The sequence below is a fragment of the Myodes glareolus genome, chromosome 14, assembly GCF_982192425.1.
Source record: "Myodes glareolus chromosome 14, mMyoGla1.1, whole genome shotgun sequence".
Taxonomy (NCBI): domain Eukaryota; kingdom Metazoa; phylum Chordata; class Mammalia; order Rodentia; family Cricetidae; genus Myodes; species Myodes glareolus.
The window spans coordinates 37,752,148-37,773,020 of NC_142039.1; the positions used below are offsets into that span (position 1 = coordinate 37,752,148).

General features: G+C 39.3%; 1 protein-coding gene across 5 annotated transcripts in view; it reads right to left on the reverse strand.

Annotated features, from left to right (window-relative positions):
- Positions 1-15,657: 15,657 nt before the first annotated feature.
- The window catches only part of LOC125417528 (putative G protein-coupled receptor 141), a 58,822-nt gene continuing 53,606 nt past the window's right edge, over positions 15,658-20,873 (reverse strand). For all 5 annotated transcript variants that reach the window (XM_048461113.3, XM_048461112.3, XM_085699268.2 and 2 more), the window contains 2 exons: positions 20,659-20,791; positions 15,658-18,611 (listed from right to left, as the gene is read on the reverse strand). In XM_048461113.3, coding sequence (XP_048317070.1) covers positions 17,680-18,611; positions 20,659-20,716 — 990 coding nt within the window. In that variant the 5' untranslated portion in view covers positions 20,717-20,791 and the 3' untranslated portion in view covers positions 15,658-17,679. The remainder of the gene's footprint in view (positions 18,612-20,658; positions 20,792-20,873) is intronic.

The following is a 20,873-nucleotide window of genomic DNA, read 5'->3' on the forward strand; positions in this document are numbered from 1 at the left end:
CATCATCAGAGAGGCTTCCCTGTCAGCTAACGAGAGCAGACACAGAAACCCACAGTTAATACTAGGTGGGGCTTGGGAAACTCCAAAGAAAAGTGGAATTAAGGATTGTAGGAGCCAGGGGGGGTCGATGACACCAGAGGAACACAGCCTATAGAATCAACTGAGCAGCGCTCATAGGGGTTCACACAGACTGAAGCAGCAGTTATGAAGCCTGTATGGGTCTGAGCTAGGTCCTTTGCACACATGCTGTGCTTGTCAGCTTGAGGTTTTCGTTCAGCTCCTCACAGTGGGATTTGGGGTGTCTCTGACTCTCTTCTCTGTTCTTGTGACCCTTTTTCTTCCACAGTATTGTGTTGTCCAGCTTTGATATGATATATGCCTAGCCTTAGTGAATCTTGTTATGCCAAGTTCAGTTGATATCCAGGGAAGGCCTGATCTTTTAGAAAACAAAGAAGCAGAGGATATGTGGGAGAGAGGAGGTGGGGGCAACTGGGAAAAGTGGAAGGATGGGAGAATGCGGCCAGAAGTATTGTCTGAGAGAAGAATAAATAAATAAAAAGAAAGAGAAGGAAAGGAAGAAGGGAAGGAAGGAAAGAAGGAAGGAAAGAGGGAGGGAAGGAGGGAAGGAAGGAAAAAGGGAAGGGAGAAAAGGAGGGAAGGAAGAAGGGAAGGAAGGAAAGAAGGAGGGAAGGAAAGAAGGGAGGAAAGAAGTAGAAAAGGAAGGAGGGAAGGATAGAAGGAAGGAGTCAAGGAAAGTAGAAGGAAAGGAGGAGTCAGTGAAGGAAGGAAGGAAGGAGGGAAGTCAGGAAACCTTGCACCTAAACAGGACAAGTTTTTGTATTATACTACCAAAGTCCTTTTTTAACAGTGGTTTTTAATTTCAGACACAGTTTTGCAAATTAGAAATTTGAGTACACTAGGGCATATATTTTTCTCAGAACAATTAATAGGGACATCAAATCTCACCCTGTGTTTGAGTTCTACTGTGTCCCTCATCAAAGCTTGGTCTTCAGTGACCTGAATATCAAAGGATACATAGTGGAGCCCTCCTCCAGATCCTGTGGATGAAGTGAGGACAGGGGCTTAGTTCCTCCGCCCAAGAGAAGCAGAATCTTAGGAGGGGCCATGAGGTGTTGAAGCTGAGCGTCAGCTGATCTCAGCTCACAATTCTCTGTTACTCAGCAAACCTCAGGTCTCGCCAAGAAAGGATGGACTTTTTTTCTAGGTTGTTTCTGGTTCCTGTGTCTGCAGATATTCTTTCCATTAGTAACAAGTGATTTTCTCCCACAGTGGTGCGGAGTCTGAGCACTTCCAGCAGAATGTTAGCTGGACTGTGTCTCTGTCTCTTTCAGCTTCTGGCTATACGCTCAGACCAGTCGCTCAACTGCTCTGACTTCTACTTGAAACACCTGAAGTAGGTGAATAGTAAAAAGTACAAATAAAAAGACAAAATTTGTCTTAATATCATACAATAGTTATACATTCTGTGTTCAAATTAGCACCCACACACCATTGCCTGTACCACAGCTGCCTTCTCACTCAAGCTTAGAGAAGCATTATAATCCTCAAGAAGGGCATCCAGGCAGACTGCCTTTCCAGTGTCCTCAAGATGAACTTTTCTTTGAGTTATCAACTATTGTCAGAACCAACACTTATTATTAGCAATATCTTCATCACCCTGAATTGTCTTTGTTATCATCCTGTGCCTTCCTGTTAATATAAAACCCCATACTGAGCAATGGTTCTGGGTTACACAAGACAAAGATGGACTTTTTTTGGGGGGGGTTGATGGAATCGCCAAGCCTTGTAACAGGGTGAGAAGTATGACATTTCCTGTCCTGAAGACCTGACTAGGGATATGTGGACCTCTATTGTTTTACATTTATATTTATACCAAGATATCTTATTACTTTTAAATTTTAAGCAAATCCACTGAGAGAGAAAGACTGTCTAAATGAAATACCCTCGGTGTTTTTGTTAAATTATTAAAGCAAGAACATAGTTTATTAAGACTCAGCACATTTTTTCAGATAAATGCTCTATTGAACTAACTCAAAAAGTCGAAAAGAGTGATTACAATCTCTTGAAAAATTATAGGATTTCTTTGAGAAAATGGTTTATCCTCTTTGAAAGAATAATCTTAAGATCTTCCCTAAGAGACAGGAAAAAATTATTATCAAAAAGAACTTCCTAAGGGAACCTAAGCATCATAGTTTTATCTGAATAAGTGCTGAGCTGTTAACTGAAGCATATGAATATTCATACGTTAGTGCTAACGGCTTACCCATCTAAAATTTTCTATCGCCTCATTTTCCTGTAGCTGCAAAAGCAGGTAGTTAGCACTTCTGCCTAATCTTTCCATTCTGCACCTCACAGATCCTCTTTGGAGCCATCCAGACCCGTAGAATATGAACATTGATTTTCCTTTTGCAGATACTATCCAGACTCGATCAGCACTGACTTCTTTTGATAAACTCGTATTTCTGACTTGTAATGAAGTTCCATAATGATACTAGAAGTTGAATTTTTTAAGCTACCGTTTTTGAAGAATCGTTTAAAGTTTGGAGGAATGCATAAACTGGCCAACAATTGACATTTATAAATGGCTGACAGAGGATCTAAAACAGTTACCCTTTCATCCACCTATTCATTCCTTCAGTGAGCTTACTGAATGCCACCAAGATCTTTATAATAATAGCCATTGAAGTTTAAAATTAAAAAAGCTTTCCTTGATGATATTTTAATTGCAGTGAAGGAAATAGAATAAAATAAGTGAGTAGATGGTGTGGGAGAATTATCTATATTCTGTCAATCATGTATTTTAATAAAACGCTGATTGGCCAGGCAGGCAGTATAGGCGGGAAAGCCAGACAGGAAGTAGGGGTGGAGCAAAGAGACTGGGAGCATTTTGGAAGCAGAGCTTCCTCAGCCATTCCTGTACAGACCACCGAAGAGGCAACATGTAAGCTGTCACAATGAAAAAGGTACGGAGCCATTATGGCTAACATAGATCAGAATAGTGGGTTAAGATAAGTTATAAGAACTAATAAGTAGCCTGACCTAATGGGCCAATAATCAGTTTATAACCTTATGGAGTCTTGTGTATGATTTTCCTTGGGACTTGCTGGCTTGTTGGGGTACTGGGCGGGACAGAAACCCCAACAAGTCGGCCCTCGTGTTACAAGTAGAGGATTAGATTATACAGCATGGGACAATGACACATGATACATCAAAGACAGTAAAGTAGCCGAAAGGGTTGGGGATAAGGAGCTATAGCTTTTGAAAGAGAAATCAGTGTCTTTGTGGACCTGACACTGGAGCAGATGTGGATCGTGTGAAGGAGCCAGCCAGCCAAGAAAATGCACACCATCAGAGCAAAAGCAAACACAAAGCTTCCAATACCAAACAAACGGAAGAACAAAAATAACAGTATAAGATGCAGTGACGGTCAGGGCAGAATGAGATGGAACATTAGTAAATTTTCAGTGGATACTAACAAGGTTTCATTTATGCTTTTAAAAAAATAAATGACTCTTTTCAGAGGAATTACAATCATCAAGATTGGCAGAAAGAAGTTGCCCTGTTAGCCCACACAGGCAATAGCAGTGAACTTGGTGAGGGTCATGATTCAAAGGCAGAGTCAGTGTTGGCAAGTAGGACGTGTGTAGGGGTAAAACAAAGAGGCTGTTGGAGGTACCTGTTACATCTAGGTTTCAGATCCACTCCAGTTCTGCAGTGAAGCAGCAACATCTCTCCCCTGGGTGAGCAGAGACTGGGCATTGTTTCCCGGCCACCCAGACCTGAATAATCATACAGAAACTGAATTAATTACAACACCACTTGGCCAACAGTTTAGGCGTATTCCTACCTAGCTTTTATACCTGAAAGTAACCCATTTCTGTTCATCTATGTATCATCACAAGGCTGTGGCCTACTGGTAAGCTTCTGGCATCTTTCTCCTTCAGCAATTACATGGTGTCTGCCTGGCTCTGCCTTCTTTCTCCCAACATCCGGTTTAGTTTTCCTGTCTACCTCTATTCTGCCCTGCCATAGGCCAATACAACTTCTTTACTAACCAATGGTAATAAAACATATTCACAGCATACAGAGGGGAATCACACATCACCCCTACCAATAGGTATGGTCCTAAACTCAGCATCTCCACCACAAGATGTTGATGAGGCCTGAGAGGAACAGGCCACCTCGCTGCTCTTGTACCTGGATCACAGCAACCTCCTGTAATCATAAACAGCCCATCTGTGGGCAGCTGCCCCTGCAGCTCAGTGCATGGCTCCCTAAGATATCCAAAGTCCTAGACAGGTTCCCAGCATGGTCTCAGGTCCACTTTATCCCCTGAAACATGCTGTCATGACACCTGTTTATAACTTTATAGAGAGTTAACTGAGCAAGTTAACTAGATCAGGTAGTACAAGAAAAAAAATGACTTAAGAACAAGAGCATCTAAGAGCTGAAGGAAGTATTTCAGTGAAAGCGAACATTCATTTTACCGTTGCTTTTTCTGAAACTAAGAGGAAGACTCACAGTTAACCACCAGTTATGTAAACTGATGCCATCAAAAGCATCGACAAATTCTATCAACACATCAGCACTGAAAAATAATATTTTCCTTATCCAGTGGGTGTTGCAGAGACAGACCCTCTGCTCACTCTTTCAATTGAGGTCTTAGTTTCAATCCATGGTGGTGGTGGTGATGGGAGTGGCAGGCCTTAGACAGATTTGTTTCCTATTACATTCTCTAACACACACTTGAAAATGGTGGCCATATTGTCTACTTACTGCAATCTTTAGTATTTTCCTTCTTAGTAACTAATTTCCTTATTACTCTAGTCTTCAGAAACTCTTCCTAATGACATTATATTAAATTTTCCCTGGTGAAGTACTTAAGGTCTCCATTTCATGGATGGACTTTGATGGATACGAAGATCATTAAGAATCGTTTCTTGGTATTTGGTCTGAGCAAATTTGTAAAATGTGATGCCAATTTCTGAGATGAACAAGGCAGAGGAGGGAAGAAATCACGTGTTCTGCCCTGGTTCCTAGACTGAAACCGCCTATGATTATAAGTGGTGGTTTCAAGTTGCCTGCTCCGTGTCTGTGACTAGAATTCAGGGAAGGGGACAAGGCAAGAGCTTTAACGTGGAAAAATCAGTATGTGGAAGATATATATATATATATATATATATATATATATATATATATATATATATATATAAACATTTATAGCCATGATTGCATGATAACTTTTCTGGAAGTGGCAGGAAGATCACAGAGTACTGAGTTCTGTGTCACACTAAACTTTAAAGCTTTAAAGACAGGAAAGAAGTTGAAGTTAGCTAACTCAGGTAGTACAAGAAAAAAAAAATGACTTAAGAACAAGAGCATCTAAGAACTGAAGGAAGTATTTCAGTAAAAGAGACCATTTATTTTATCATTGCTTTATTTGAAACTAAGAGGAAGACTCATAGTTAACCACCAGCTATGTAAACTGATGTCATCAAAAACATCAATAAGGGGCTGGAGAGATGGCTCAGAGGTTAAGAGCATTGCCTGCTCTTCCAAAGGTCCTGAGAAGCCAAGGACAATGGCACTGGGTTTTGATTCTACTGCATGTACTGGCTTTGGGAGAACCTAGTCTGTTTGGATGCTCACCTTCCTAGAACTGGATGGGGGGGGAGGACCTTGGACTTCCCACAGGGTAGGGAACCCTGACTGCTCTTTGGACTGGAGAGGGAGGGGGAGGGGATGGAGGGAGGGGGAGAGAAATGGAAGGAGGGGAGGAGGTGAAAATTTTTGATAATAATAATAATGATAAAAACCTGAAAAAATTGACAAATCCTATCATGGAGTAGGGTGTCCAAACAACTGTGAAACTGGGCCGAATTGCTGATGGGTGACGAGGAGCTAGACACAGAAGGCACACAGAATTTTTGAAAACTTTTATTATACAAAGCTTATGGAAGAAGCAGAGCAGTGAGCCAACGTTAAGTGTAGGGAGAAGCTGCATGCCCTGGGTTACTGCAGCATCTTTTGTACACATGCTGAAATTGAGAAATGCTGAAGGGGTGGTAAAATACCACTCCAGGGAATCTATAAGAAGCACTGAGGATGATGAAACAATGAAAGTGTTGGGATGACGCTCATAATTTTGTGGTTTCAGATTTTAAAGCAAGTTTACTCTACAAGAATAATTTGCATTGATCTTTTGGAGATGTGTCTTACATTTAAGGATATAAAAGATTGTATTTATTGAAAATATCGTAGTAGAGCGATCCATTTGCATCATGGACCATAGCTGTTTGATGACTTGCATCTACCCTAATTAACCTGAAACAAATGTGTGGACGCTGCATTTCCAGTAACTCCTTACCAAGCAAGAAGTTGTTCAGAACAAACCCTTCTGTGACCCCAGCCACAGCACAGTTCAAGTCAAGCACATTTTCACCCCGTCAGGCCTTCTCAAAGAACATTCAGACATTCCATGCCAGCTGGAACAAGTCTCACTTTGACAAGCATCACATTTTTAATCTTTTAATATTGACAAGAGGCAGGTTTATTTTTTAAAATGGGATACATCACAAGTCGATTACTCCAAAGCAGTTCAGTGTATGCTCCATTTTTTTAATGTTTACAATGATATTCAATCTCAAATACCATTAGCAGGTTTTTTGAAGCAGTACGTCAGCTGGGATAATGTTGCCAACAGCAAGAGCAGAACCAGGCAGGCTCTTTTATCTCCAATGAATCCTAAGATTGGCTAAAGGGTATCAAGATCAAAGACTTCTTTTCTAACTAACTGACTGACATTGTCAACACAATTATCTATCTGTGGTTTTTTTCACAGCCACCATCTCACAGGTCATATGACTATATTCTCACAATCATTTTTTATTATATTTCTACAATGGTGTGATACAAATACAGTGAATTATAAAAATACATTATACAATATGGCATTCATTGCATTTCACATTAAGAAAAAAATCATTGCATGGTTGCTGTATTTCTCAATATCCTCAATAGCTAAATGTAACTCTCACTATGGACAAGCACCTCTCATCTGCAGATCCATATGCTTCTTAGAAGTTCATCGTCATTGGGCAGAGGAGGCTTGTACACAAGGACCAAACAGCTCCCCAACCCCTGAGTCATTGTAGATGCACAGAACTGTCCACGGAAAACAACACATTAATAACCTTAAATTAGAGGCCGCAGGCCTGGGAAAGTTTTCTACAGTCCTGGCTGCTGACACCGATGACTGTCAGCTTCCTGCCTTGATAAGAAGTTGCTAAGTAGCCACTGAGAAGCATGCCAACGGTGACAAAAAGCAGTTGGTATTGGATCATGTGAACTACCCAAATTGTAAAGGAAAGCACTATAAAAAAGAACTCTCAGTGATAGACAGAGATAGTGGGCAGGATTGGTTGGTTTTGAACTACTCATAAAATTTCAAATACATGTTTCTTATAGAATAGAAGATGAAGGCCAAAATTGTATCAGTAATTTACAATAAAATTTGAGATGGCAAAAGAGGTTAATGCTATGAAACTAGGCATGCAAAAAAATTTTCAAAAAGCTAAGATTTTGATGATGCTTCCAAAATGGAGAGGAAGATAATTCAGAAGATGCACCTGGCGCTTTTCTGATTCTTACCGATTTAGACAAGGAAATATCAGCATGGATGTTAACATCCACAAAACATCAGTTAGGAGTGGGTGGGTCCAGAAGACAAATATAAGAGGTGGAACGCTATGGAGATGACTTCCAGCTGTAAGAATTGTGGAAGAATTGCTCTCCCAGACTTGATGCTTACTGCATCCCACTTTAAATGAAATGTGGATTTGCCAGCCCTTTGCCTCTTGCAAAGATGACTGGTGAGGGAAAACAGGCTTGATGCTCTTGGAGATCTGAGTGTTGAAGAAGCAATGTTTCTGAGATAATCTCTTCTGAGATCGAGAGAAACATGCCCCCAAAATATCCTCATGAGTATATGCATACACACAATAATTTACCTATTTGCAGAGCTTGAAGCAATATTTTTCGTCAGAATCTGATCAGTATTAATTTCCCCCACCTTCCACTCGAACCCTTCATTTTTCTGGCAGTACACTGTGAAAGAAAATAGTTAATTCTTTTCTAATTATTTTCCTTTTACTAATGAGTGTTCCACTTTTCATGGATTAACTGGTATTTTTCCTCTGCCTTTAAATTTTAAAACATGTTCAAATATAAGACTGCTTCCGTTTGCTTGCTTTATGCTCAAAGAACCCTTGGTAGAGAGACTGTAGTCTTTGGACGGATGTACTCTGGATATTCCTTTATTGTGTCTGTGCTTTAACTCTCTCCATGTGTTCATGTAAAAGTTCATGTTACGTGAATGTGTAAAAGTTTATGTTACATATACCTAAATTGCTAATTATTAACAATTAACCTTAAAAATCATATAACTTCTAATTGACTAATCATCTATTGTCAGTGTAAGGTCCATTGGCAAGAAGAATAAATACTCTTTGTGATTTGGAAAGGAAATGACCGATCAGGGAATATGGTAGACAATCAGATCCTCATAAAACTTGTGCTTTATGTACAGAGCTGGACATCATTCCAGACTTTCTGGACTTTTCTGAACTTGAGACTCTGTAGGCCTGCAAAAGATGGGCAGACCTGAAGAAGCTCTTCTAGGAGGCAGGTGTAGATTTTGGTGTTTACTTTTAACACTTAAAGCAATGTTCTTCTGCAAATAAAAGAGACAATCTTGATTCCTCTAGATTTTAAGCAATTTTATTCTTCATCTGGAGCTGAGATGATTATTTTCCTCTAGAATGACTGGTCAGATGGACAATGGCCACATCTTCATACTAACACCATGCCTTCTGTAAGAACTGTGGTTCAGATTAAAAGAGAGAGAAAGGGAAAGAGAGTGAGAGCAAATAAGGGAGGGAGGGGAGAGAGGTAGGAATGAAGGAAAGGCAGGAAGGAGGGAAGAAAAATCATTCATTGCTAATAACAAGAAACACTAAGATACACTTAAACCAAACAGCACTCCCCAGCATCACCTTAACCTTTGTTGGAAACATTTTCCTTGTGTGTTCCTCTGGCTGTTCTCCCCATCAGTCTTTCACATGCAGCTTCACTTTTGCCCAAAGTCACTTAACAAGGTTCCCCTAAGCCTGCAGGCCCTTAGCTTGGGATTCTACAGAAACAGTCTCATTTTCCCAAGCTGCTGCCTCTATTCAAATTCCTCTGCCATCTGATACATGTAATCCCCATACAGGGTGAACTTTCTTGGCATTATAAAAAGAGTGTACCATCACTGTGGCCTTTTACCATGGAACTCTCCTCATTAGCTATTTCCAGAATGTTCAATGGGCCTCTATTGCAAGGAGGGTTTTGTTCTTTGCTCAGTAGTGCCAGTGGATGGTCCATTCTCATTCTAGGCCATGTCCTTCATCATATTAGAGGTAAGTAAGCAAAACTAAGCCAACCTCTCACTGACTTAAACCCCAAAACTGATGACACAGTTTCTTTACAGCCACCTTCAGAAACATGGATATTTTGACCCAGGGATGCAGATTTAGTGGCAGTTTCTTGGAGGGGAATCTTAGAAGGCAGGAAGATTTTCTAGATCTCTTGATTTACTCTATACACTTCAAATAACTCATTTCACTTCAAATAAACAGAGTGACTTTCTCTCTAATTCAATGACCCTTTTGCAAGAAAATTAAGGAAAGAACAACCATTGACTAGGATGCCAAAAGCAATTTTTTAATGTCTACCTGCATCTCAGCCATTGTCTTGCTTTGGAACTAGAATCTACTGGACATTGGTTTTTAAGTCAGTCTGACAATGATGATAGAGAAATGCCTTTTAGTTAGCAAAGGAAACACAGAAAAAGACATTCTTGTCATTTTCCTAAAAATCACATTTAACAAACAGAAGAAAGAATCAAGATTTTTTTATCCACTGTAGGGCAGTATTCCTAAGACATCAGCATATTTTTCCAGGGTACTTACGTTCACACAGACAAACCCTCCTTTTACAACTGACCCTGTTAATTATAGATCAGTAGTTTTCAACTCTCAGACCAAAATAAGCCTTGCTTTGTATCACAATATTAAATAACACTTTCCCATTCTCAAATGGAGTTTGAAGATAGTGAATTTCATAACTTTCCTTGCTAATATATAATAAATATAAGAAAAATATATTTTACTGTGTATTAACAATAGAGACAAAATGAGGCAACTTGATATTGGCAACTTATATATTGATATACAATCCACACCTGAACACAACAGTAAAAATGATCATTTATGGCAGTGTGGTGTTATATTTTAATGTCATAAATGGTCTTGCTTGTTAATCATGTTATCTTTTAAAAAATAATAGACAACTCTTAATAAAGTTCATCTTTCCTTGATATTCATGATAATTGTGGTTTCAAAAAATTTGAGTCAAAAAATGTGCTTATGTCACACCCCACCCCCATCCAGCAAAGCCCCAGGGACCTGGGAGCAGCCTTCCCTCAACCACAACCATCCCCTACCATATCTCTGACCACAGGAGCCTTGGTCCTGACTGCCCCTGGAGAGGTGAGTGTCTAAGTTCCCAACTGGAGAGGCAAGCTCTCTAGACCATAGCCCCTGGAGATATACCCCATGCTCCACCTCCACCCCAGGGAAGCCCCAGAGACCTGGGAACAGCCTCCCCATACCTGCAACCATCCACCCACTACATCTATGAATACGAGAGCATTTGACTGACTGTCCCTGGAGAGGTGAGTGTCTGGGCTCCCAGTTGGAGGACATTGCTCTTTAGGCTCTAGCCCCCGGAGGCACATCCTATGTCCCACCCCCAACCACCAAACTCCAGAGACTCCAAAACAGCCTCCCCACATTTGCAACCATCCCCCACTATACCTACAACCACCTGAGCCTTGGCCCTGATTAAGCCTGGAGAGGAGTCCCAAGAGCCACATAAGTGACTACCAGAGGCATGACCTCACCAGCACCATGATGAAGAGTGACCACCTAAGCCACAGGCCCCAGCTGCATCAATTGAAGGGAGAGATGGGTAGGCACCAAAGAATATATTTAACAACCTAAAGAACATTATGGCAACACCTAAACCTAGTGGTCCTACAAAAGGAAGACCTGAACATCTTAACCTAGAAGAAGCAGAAGAAAACGTCCTTAAATATAATACTATGAAGATGCTAGAGACCGTTAAATAGGAAATGAAAAATTCCCTTAAAGAAATGGAGGAAAAGACAAACAAAACATGGAAGAAATCAATGAATCTCTTAAAGAAAGCCAAGAAACCCAAGGGGGAAAACAAATAAGCAAATAAACAAACAGGTGAAGCAAACAGTTCAAACAGTTCAAGATTTGAAAATTGAAATAGAGGCAATAAACACATACTAAGGGGATTCTGAAAATGGAAAATCTGGGTAAACAAACAGGGACAACAGACGCAAGCATAACCAACAGATTACAAGAGATGGAAGAGAGAATCTCAGGAGTTGAAGATACAGTAGGGGAAATAGATTTATTGGTCAAAGAAAATGTTAAAATCCTTAACATAAAACATCCAGGAAATCTGGGACACCATGAAAAGACCAATCCTAAGAATAATAGGGACAGAAGTAGGAGAAGAACTAGTGTGGGAAGTCCTTCTGTATATGTGTTGTTTTTATTGGTTAATGAATAAACTAAACTGAATGCTGGGAGAAAGACGGTGGAGTCAGTGAGAAGCTATGTAACCTTCACAGAGACAGACAAGCTGGAACTTTACCTGGTAAGCCACAGCTATGTGGTGATACACAGATTAATAGAAACGGGTTAGTTTAGGATATAGGACCTAGCTAGCAATACGCTTAAGATACTGGTCAAAGAGTATTGCAAATAATATAGTTTCTGAGTGGTTATTTCGTGGTCTGGTCAGTTGGGAACAAGCAAGTAGCTTTCTACTACAAAGAATTCCAGCTCAAAGGCACAGAAAATATATTCAACAAAATTATAGAAGCAAACTTTCCCAACCTAAAGAAGGATATGCCTATAAGTATACAAGAAGTTTTCAGATACCAAACAGACTGGACAAAAAAAAGTCCCTTCACCATATAATAAACAAAACACTGAACATAAAGAATAAAGAAAGAATATTAAGAGTCATAGGAAAAAGGTCAAGTAACATATAAAGGTAGACCTATTAGAATTACACCCAACTCAATGGAAATTCTGAAAGTCAGAAAGTCCTGGACAGATGTGTTCCAGACACTAAGAGACCACAAATACCAGCCCAGACTACTACACCCAACAAAACTTTCAATCACCATAGATGGAGTAACCAATATATTCCACGACACAACAAAATTTAAATAATACCTATCCACAAATCCACTTTTTTAGTACTTGCAGAAAGTACTAAAAGAAAAACTCCAACCCAAGGATGCTAGTGACACCCACAAACACACAGGCAACAGATAACCTCACACCAGCAAACCCCAAAGGAGGGAAACACACAAATACTACCACCAAAAAAAACAAGAATTAATAATCACTAGTCATTAATATCTCTTAATATCGATGAACTCAATTCATACATAAAAGGACACAGGTTAACTAAATGCATACAAAAATTGGATCCATTTTTTTCTGCTGCATACAAGAAACATACCTCAACATACCTCATAGTGTCAAAGACAGACACTAACTCAGATTAAAGAGTCAGGAAAAGATTTTCCAATCAAATGGACCTAAGAAACAAGTGGGTGTAGCTATCCTAATATCTAACAAAATAAACTTCAAAGGAAAATCATTCAGAAGAGATGGAGAAGGACACTTATTCTCACCACAGAGAAAATCCATCAAGATGAAGTCTCAATCCTGAACATCTATTCCCCAAACACAAGAGCACCCATATATATTTAGAAACATTACTAAAGCTTAAATCTCACATCAAACGTCACACACTAATAGTAGGAGACTTCAACATCACACTCTCAACAATGGACAAATCTGCTAGATGGAAACTTAAAAGAGGAATAAGAGAACAAACAGATGTCATGACTCAAATGGATTTAATAGACATCTTTAGAACATTTCACCCAAACACAAAACAATATACCTTCTTCTCAGAACCTCTAAAGTTGACCACATTCTCGGCAACAAAACAAACTTCAACAGATTTTAAAAAATGGAGTAATCCCCTATATCTTATCAGATCACTATAGCTTAAAGTTAGAATTCAACAACACTAATTGCAGAAAGCCTTACAAACTCATGGAAATTGAACAATGCTCAATTGAATCACCCCCTGGGTCAAGGAAGAAAGAAAGAAAGAAATTAAAGACTTCCTAGAATTCACAAAAATGAAGGTCCAACATACACAGACCTATGGGACACTATGAAAGCAGTGCTACAAGGAAAGTTCTAAGTGCCCACACAAAGAAAATAGGGAAAGTTCACACTAGTGAATTAACAGTACACCTGAAAGCTCTAGAACAAAAAGAAAGAGATGCACCCAGAAAGAGTAGAAGACAGGAAATAATCAAATTGAAAGCTGAAATCAATAAAATAGAAACAAAGAAAACAGTACAAAGAATCAATGAGACAAAAAGCTGGTTCTTTGAGAAAATCAACAAAATAGACAGACTTTTATAATACCCCAGTAGCACAGACACTGAGAGCAACAAAACGTAAATCGGACCTCCTGAAACTGAGAAGCTTCTGTAAGGCAAAGGACACAGTCAATAAGACAAAACAGCAGCCTACAGAATGGGAAAAGATCTTTACCAATCCTACATCAAACAGAGTACTAATCTCCAAAATATATAAAGATCTCAAGAAACTAGATATTAAAATACCAAATAGTCCAAGAAGAATCTCAAATGGCCAAAAGACACTTAAGGAACTGCTCAATGTCTTTAGCCATCAGGAAAATGCAAATCAAAATGACTCTGAGATACCATCTTACACCAGTCAGAATGACTAAGATCAAAAACACTAATGATAGCTTATGCTGAAAAGGATGTGGACTAAGGGGAAAACTCCTACATGTACTAAGAGTGGGAGTACAGATTTAAACAACCACTTTGAAAATCAGTATGGGCGGTTTCTTAGAAAATTGGAATCAATCTACCTTGAGACCCAGCAATACCACTCTTGGGCATATACCCAATGGGTGCACACTAATACCACAAGGACATTTGTTCAACTGTGTTCATAGCAGCATTATTCATAATAGCCAGGACCTGGAAATAACCCAGATGCCCCTCAACCAAAGAATTTACACATGGAATACTACTCAGCAGTAAAGAACAATGACATCTTGAAATTTGCATACAAATGGATGGAACTAGAAAAAAAATCTGAGTGAGGTAACCCAAACCCAGAAGGACAAACACGGAATGTACTCACTCATAAGTGAATATTAGACATAAGGCTGGAAGATAGCCAGCCTATAGTCCATAATCCCAGAGAAGCTAAATAACAAGGAGAACCCTAAGAGAGTCATACATGGATCACTTGGGAAAGGGGAAATAGACAAGATCTCCTGAAAAAATTGGGAGTACGGCAGAGCAGGGGAGAAAGGAGGGTTCAAGGGCAGGAGGAGAGGAGGAAGCGGGGAGGAGAACATGAGGGAAAAGGATGTGTCAAGATGAGGGAAGGACAGAGAGGAAGAGCAGTGATAGAGATATCTTGATTGTGGGAGTCTTTATGGGGCTGACATGCAACCTGGCACCAGGGAAATCCCCAGGAATCCACTAGGATGACCTCAGCTAAGACCCTAAGCAATAGTGGAGAGGGTGCCTAAACTGGTCTTCCTATGCAATCAGATTGATGACTACCTTAATTATCATCATAAAACCTTCATCCAGCAACTGATGTGCAGCAAAGCACTGTGCCAAGCTCCCAAAGTTCAGTCAAAGAGAGGAAGGAACACTAATATGAACAAAGGGGTTAAGATCATAATGGAGATACCCACAGAAACAGCTGACCTGAGCTAATGGGAACTGACTCCAGACAGATTGTGGGGGTCCTGTATAGAACCAAACTAGGCACTCTGAATGTGGGTGACAGTTGTGTGGCTTGAGTAGTGTGGCTGGAGTAGTGTCCCTGGCAGTGGGACCAGGATTTATCCCTAGTGCTTGAACTGACAATTTGGAGCCCATTCTTTTTGGAGAGATACTTTGCTCAGCCTGAATATAGTGGGGAGGGTCTTGTTCCTGCCTCAAATTAATATGTCAGACATTGTTGACACCCCATGGGAAACCTTACCCTCTCTGAGAAGTGGATGAGTTAGAGTAGGGGGAAGGTAAGGAGAGTAGGAGGAAAGTGGATAGATATGTAAAATGAGAAAAGACTGTTTTGAAAATATAAACTAAAAAAAGGTGCTTATGAAAGCTGAAAAAAGTCCATTGGTTCCAACAATTACCCACGTATGTGCCACTTCCTACATATCTGGAAGATTATTCAACTATACAGCAAGACAAGATGATTCTTTTTAATGCAAGGTCAAATGTTTAATTAGTTCCCAATCTTACCATCAGATCCTACTAGTGGCCTTTGAGACTAATGTCACTTCCCATTCACGTGTAGCATCCATTTTGATATCAACTAAATCAAAATACTAGGCAACTTGAAAACATTTCATTTATTCTGTGAAATCCAATCAACAAGAAATTATAAATTACAGAATGTTGCATTTCTATATTCTAGATAACAATTCTATATATCGGCCAATAGAAATAGATGGGCCCCTTAATATAATATTGGGAAAAGCATAACTGCTTTGCATCAGCATATCTAAAGTCTGAAAGATATAATCCAGTCTATAAAAGTATGATATACAGTCTGTACTTACAATGCCCACAAGAAAAAATCCCATAGGGAACTCTCTCCAGTAAAGTTTATTCTAAATATTTTATTCTGTCTTTATTTTCTTATTCGTTTTGTGGATGTTACAAATTTCCTGAAAATGTTTATGGGTATAAGTAATGATTTTCCAAACTTTATGAGTCAAAGTGAGGAAAAAAACTTAGAAAATAAATGAGAACAGAAAACAAAGTAATAAATGGAAGAAATGTTTTTAAAGGGAAAATGGGAATGGAGAGTTGAAATTTTCAAGAGGAAAAGTTAGAAACAGCCACATTGGCAGTGATTGCTACATCTTTTTCTTTAAGAAAAACTATTATGCTTTGGTAATTTCACTGAATCCAGAGCCTCACAGGGCACTTCTTGTCCCTCAGAGGAAGTTGGGATCCACGGAACAGCAACAACTAAGGAAAAGCCTTGTAGATGTCAGGATGTCCCTTCTGGGAAGAAGTGCCCTGGGACTCCCCTGTCCTAATCAGACCACTAATAACTTCAGGTTTCCGAAGCCTTTAATACGGACATGGTTCAGTGCCCTGAAAACTCTCAGATCATAAGACTGAGGGAAACATGAGCACGAATAAGAGGAAAAGGCAAAACGAAACCAAAGGCAATTAACTACAAACACAAGCCTTTGTGTGAACTCAGTCAGGAATTGTTCTTCAAATAAAAGTTTAATGCAGTTAAATATGCCATATGTCACAAATTATGTACCAAATTGTAAAACGCTACTAAGAATTTGGCGAAGCTATCCAAATGGTTTAATATTGTAAAGGATAGAATAGTACTACTTCCCAGAATATTTATATATTCATTTTCAAATGTTTTCTAAAGCTCAAAGCTCTCTTAATACACCATAATTTCATATATTCTAATAAGGACTATTCTATATTTTTCCCCAAAGTCCTTTTTGCTCAAAAATACAGGTTTTATTTATTTAAAAATATATAATTTTAAGACTGGAGTGAATGTAAAGACTACAGTATAACGTCTTATCTTCAAATGGGGAAAAATGCATTAACTGTGGCCAAAGGCATAAAAATTATTTCAAAGAACAAGAAAAGAAAACAAGGTTAACTATCATGTATTACTGTTCATTTCACTGTGAGCAGGACTTTCACCATTACTTAGGCATCTTAATAAGGTTACGAAGAATTTTCAGACAGTGTGATTGATGGTAGTTCATTACCCATGTTCTTTAACATAACCTTTAGAAGGGCAAAGTTAGAAATACTTATTACAGCAGAAGTCCAGACATTTCCTCCAAAGTTAGGATGATACAGAAAAGTTTCTTACTCCTCCATTTCTCTGATTGTTTTGTCAGAACATATGTGGTGTGTGAACTGTGTCAACTTGTCTGTTAAACAAGCAGAGTTGTTTCCATTTGAATCTGTTTGATGACCAGGGCTAGCTTTGGGAACGAGAAGTGGGATGAAAATAACTCTTCTTTATCTAGTTGCAGCAGGAAGCCTGGAGAGAGGAACCACGTTTCAAACCCATGGAAGTCACCATGCCCTCATAAAACTCCAGCATCCAGCAGACACATGTTTTCTGGATTGGCTAAGCAGACACTGTATCTTGGAAAATAATACAATTGCAATTCCACATACGTTTACCACAACTCATTTTTGCAAGGACATCTTTCACAAACTACAGAGAGCATTTAGATACTTCTTAGTCTTTTTCTTGTCTGGGCCAAGGCAAGGTTTTGATCAAGCAGTGCAAAGCCATTCTTACCTCCCTTGCTTGTTCTCATTCCCAACAGAACGAAATAAACACTGTAGTTTGGCTAACGGCATAAAAGGCAATTCCATAGGTCAATAATCTTTTGCTTAACCCAATGGCTTCCTCCAAGGACAAAGAGCAGTAAGTCATAGCAGCTGATTGCTGTTGTGCTTAAGAAAATTTCGTTGTAAAATGCAACTCTGTCTTCACAGCTCTTGGAATGCGTCACTGCATACAAGTAATAAATCCTAAAGAACTGGTAGGGAAGAAAACAAATGAAAATTATGCCGATAAAAAACAGATTTTTCAACTGAGCCCAGAACTCCTGGTGGGAGAGTAAGGAGTGGCGAAGCTTCCGCACCATGGACAGTGTGATGAAGATTTGGATACCCAAGAGAACCATTGCAATGGTTATGACAATAATGACTATCATATAGTTGACAACTTGTACATAATCACGGACAAGCTCTTTATGGAATCTGAAGCAGTGCTGTTCATTGTATTCTTCATTATTTCCATACTGAGAAACCACCAGGGGTACCACAATGACAATAACCAAAAGCCACATAGCAGTACTGGCAGCAACTGCGTGCAGTTTTCTATAGAATTCTACTTTGTCTCTGCGCTTGAAGAAGATGAGGTACCTGATGACCAGGATCACCACATAGAAGAGGAAGGTGAGGTACATGTGTATGTGCAGCATGGCACTCACAAACTTGCAGAAAGGTAATCCAAATGTCCAAGTCCCCTTGATGAGGTATGCCACACGGAAAGGCACGGTCAGCAGGAATAGCCCATGTACCACCACCAAGTTAATGACTGCCATAGTGGTCACTGAACGTGAGTTCATTTTCACCAGCAAGAACAGGATGGAGATGACACCTGCCAGTCCGCCAATGAGCACTAGGAAGTAAAGCGAGATCAAATGATGTGCCACTTTAGGATCACAAGGGGAACTCTCGGAGGTATTGTTTTTGTCCATTCTTCCAACATTGCCTGCAAAAGCAAAAACACCAATGAACCTGGATGAACTTCCTGACCGTTGTTCACAGCTCCTCTGGTACACTGAGAAGGCGGCTCTGTAGTTTATCTGTTTTCATGGTATTAGACTTCTATGCTTACAGAATGAAGACAATACTGTCTGCATATTTGTAGTCGCTACACCTAAAACACCAAGCCATTTCATTAGTCTACTTGATATTTATTGTACCACAAACTGAATTTAGAAGGACATTCATTTTGGTTCACAGCTCTGATAGCTCAAGGTCAAGGGACCACACTAGCTGACTGTGCTGTAGGGAGGTAAGAGAACCCAGGGACTGGGAATGGAATGTATCTTTTCTAACCTCTCTCCCTTTTTTCGCAAAGGCATCAGGATTTAATCATGAGGATTCTACCCCCAGAGACACATGGAATGCTGAGTGACTGGTGAAATGATGCAAAATATTTTGAGCATGGGTCTATTTCTCTAAGTCCTTCTCAATAACGAGCAAATGATCCAAGGATATTCATAATTAACTCCTTGAGAATGCTTGCTAATTTGACAAAAGCTCAGGGAAGTCGAAGCAGTAAGCATACAAACACCTGTTTTTCTCATAGTTTTAACATCATCCTCTATGAGACCTTGGGTGAGTTCTTCCACTGAATATGACATGCCTCCCAAGTCTTTCATCTTGTACCTTTAAATGACTTGCAAATGTAAAAAGACTCACTCCTACTACTTTTTTGGACTCTTGAACAAAAAAGCCTCTTTGAGTACCTAGTCCTCTCTAACTAATTCTCCAAATTCTTATTTTTATTATTTATTTTATGTTATGTGTATGATAGTTTTGCCTGCATCTGTGTATATGCACCACATGAGTACTTGGAGGCCAGAAGAGGATGCCAGATCCCCTGGAACTAGAGTCCCAGGTGGGTGCTGGGAAATGAACGTGGGTCCTCCAGAAGAGCAACCAGTGTTCTTAAGTGCTTTTCTCCAGCCCTCCACATTCTCCAATAGATATCAGTAAGAATTTTAAAATCGTTTTTTTCACCACACAAGTCAAGACCAATTTCCCATTTAAATCTTGCAGTGACTTCTCATCTCAAAAGATCAATAATATTCTTAAATCCAGTGTGAAATTCTCAAAGAATTAATAAAACCTCTTTTTAAAAATCCAGAACGCCCTAGATTACTGTGCCTAGATTTTGCTGGTTAAAAGGAAGAGAAGAAGGTGACTCAAGCCTAGCACTCTGACTTGAAGAGCTGCATAGTAATGATGACATCCAAGACATTTGTTTACTAATATTAGGAAAACTGGAACTGAGCAGGAACATAATGCATTATTCTCTGAGTTGCTGACATTTGTAACATGTTTGCAATAGCTCCTAATGCTTTTCTGAACACCTCTTCAAACAATGTATTTGTACCCAAATTATAAACTTATTATTAAACCAAATTATACACGATGTTGATGAATCTCAAAAGGTTTGTATAAATCATGTATATTCTCAGTGAGATATGGTGCTTCTAAAGGCACAAAAAATTAACAAAGTATAAAAAAAATTATTATATGTATCAAGCAGAGAAATGTGTACAGTGACTAGACACACCGATACATTAAATTTTCAGAGGAACAGGGAAGACAATTAGGAAAAAACAATCTCTAAAAATATTTTTTAGGGAAATAGTAACTTATAAAAAGTTGAGAAACTGTAGTGAGACACAACGCCATAAAGGCTGTATGTTGTATGATTTCTTTTTTTAGAAAATTCAAAACAAATGTGAGAGAAAACAGCTACATGTAGCCCAACTTGTTGGGCTTTTAAGAGAATGCTGAGGCAATGGATGAGTGATATCATCATTGAACTATACACGTAAAACGACCAGTGCCCAAGTATTTCCTTTACCTCCATTAAAACGTAATGATATCCTAACTCTATCACAGAGCACACTTTTTGTGAGCACAAAACACACTTTCAGAGAGCTGTGGCCCACTCAACCATATTTCCCTGCAAGCTGTGAGAAGTTTTCTGTGTTATAGTGTGAAATCTCACCACTTGCCTTCACTTTTCCTCTGTAAAAGGGCAGTGCTTGCGAGTAGAAATGATCTTGTTTCCATCTGAGTCAAGGATGGACATGCCTCCAACACGCCTGCTCACCATCTCCTCCAGCTGTTTGTTTAGTGAGACTAATCCTGAAAGAAAAGAAGACAGCCAGTGGTGTATCACTTGATCAATCTCTTTATAAACTTCCATGATCTTTGCCTTTCAAACATC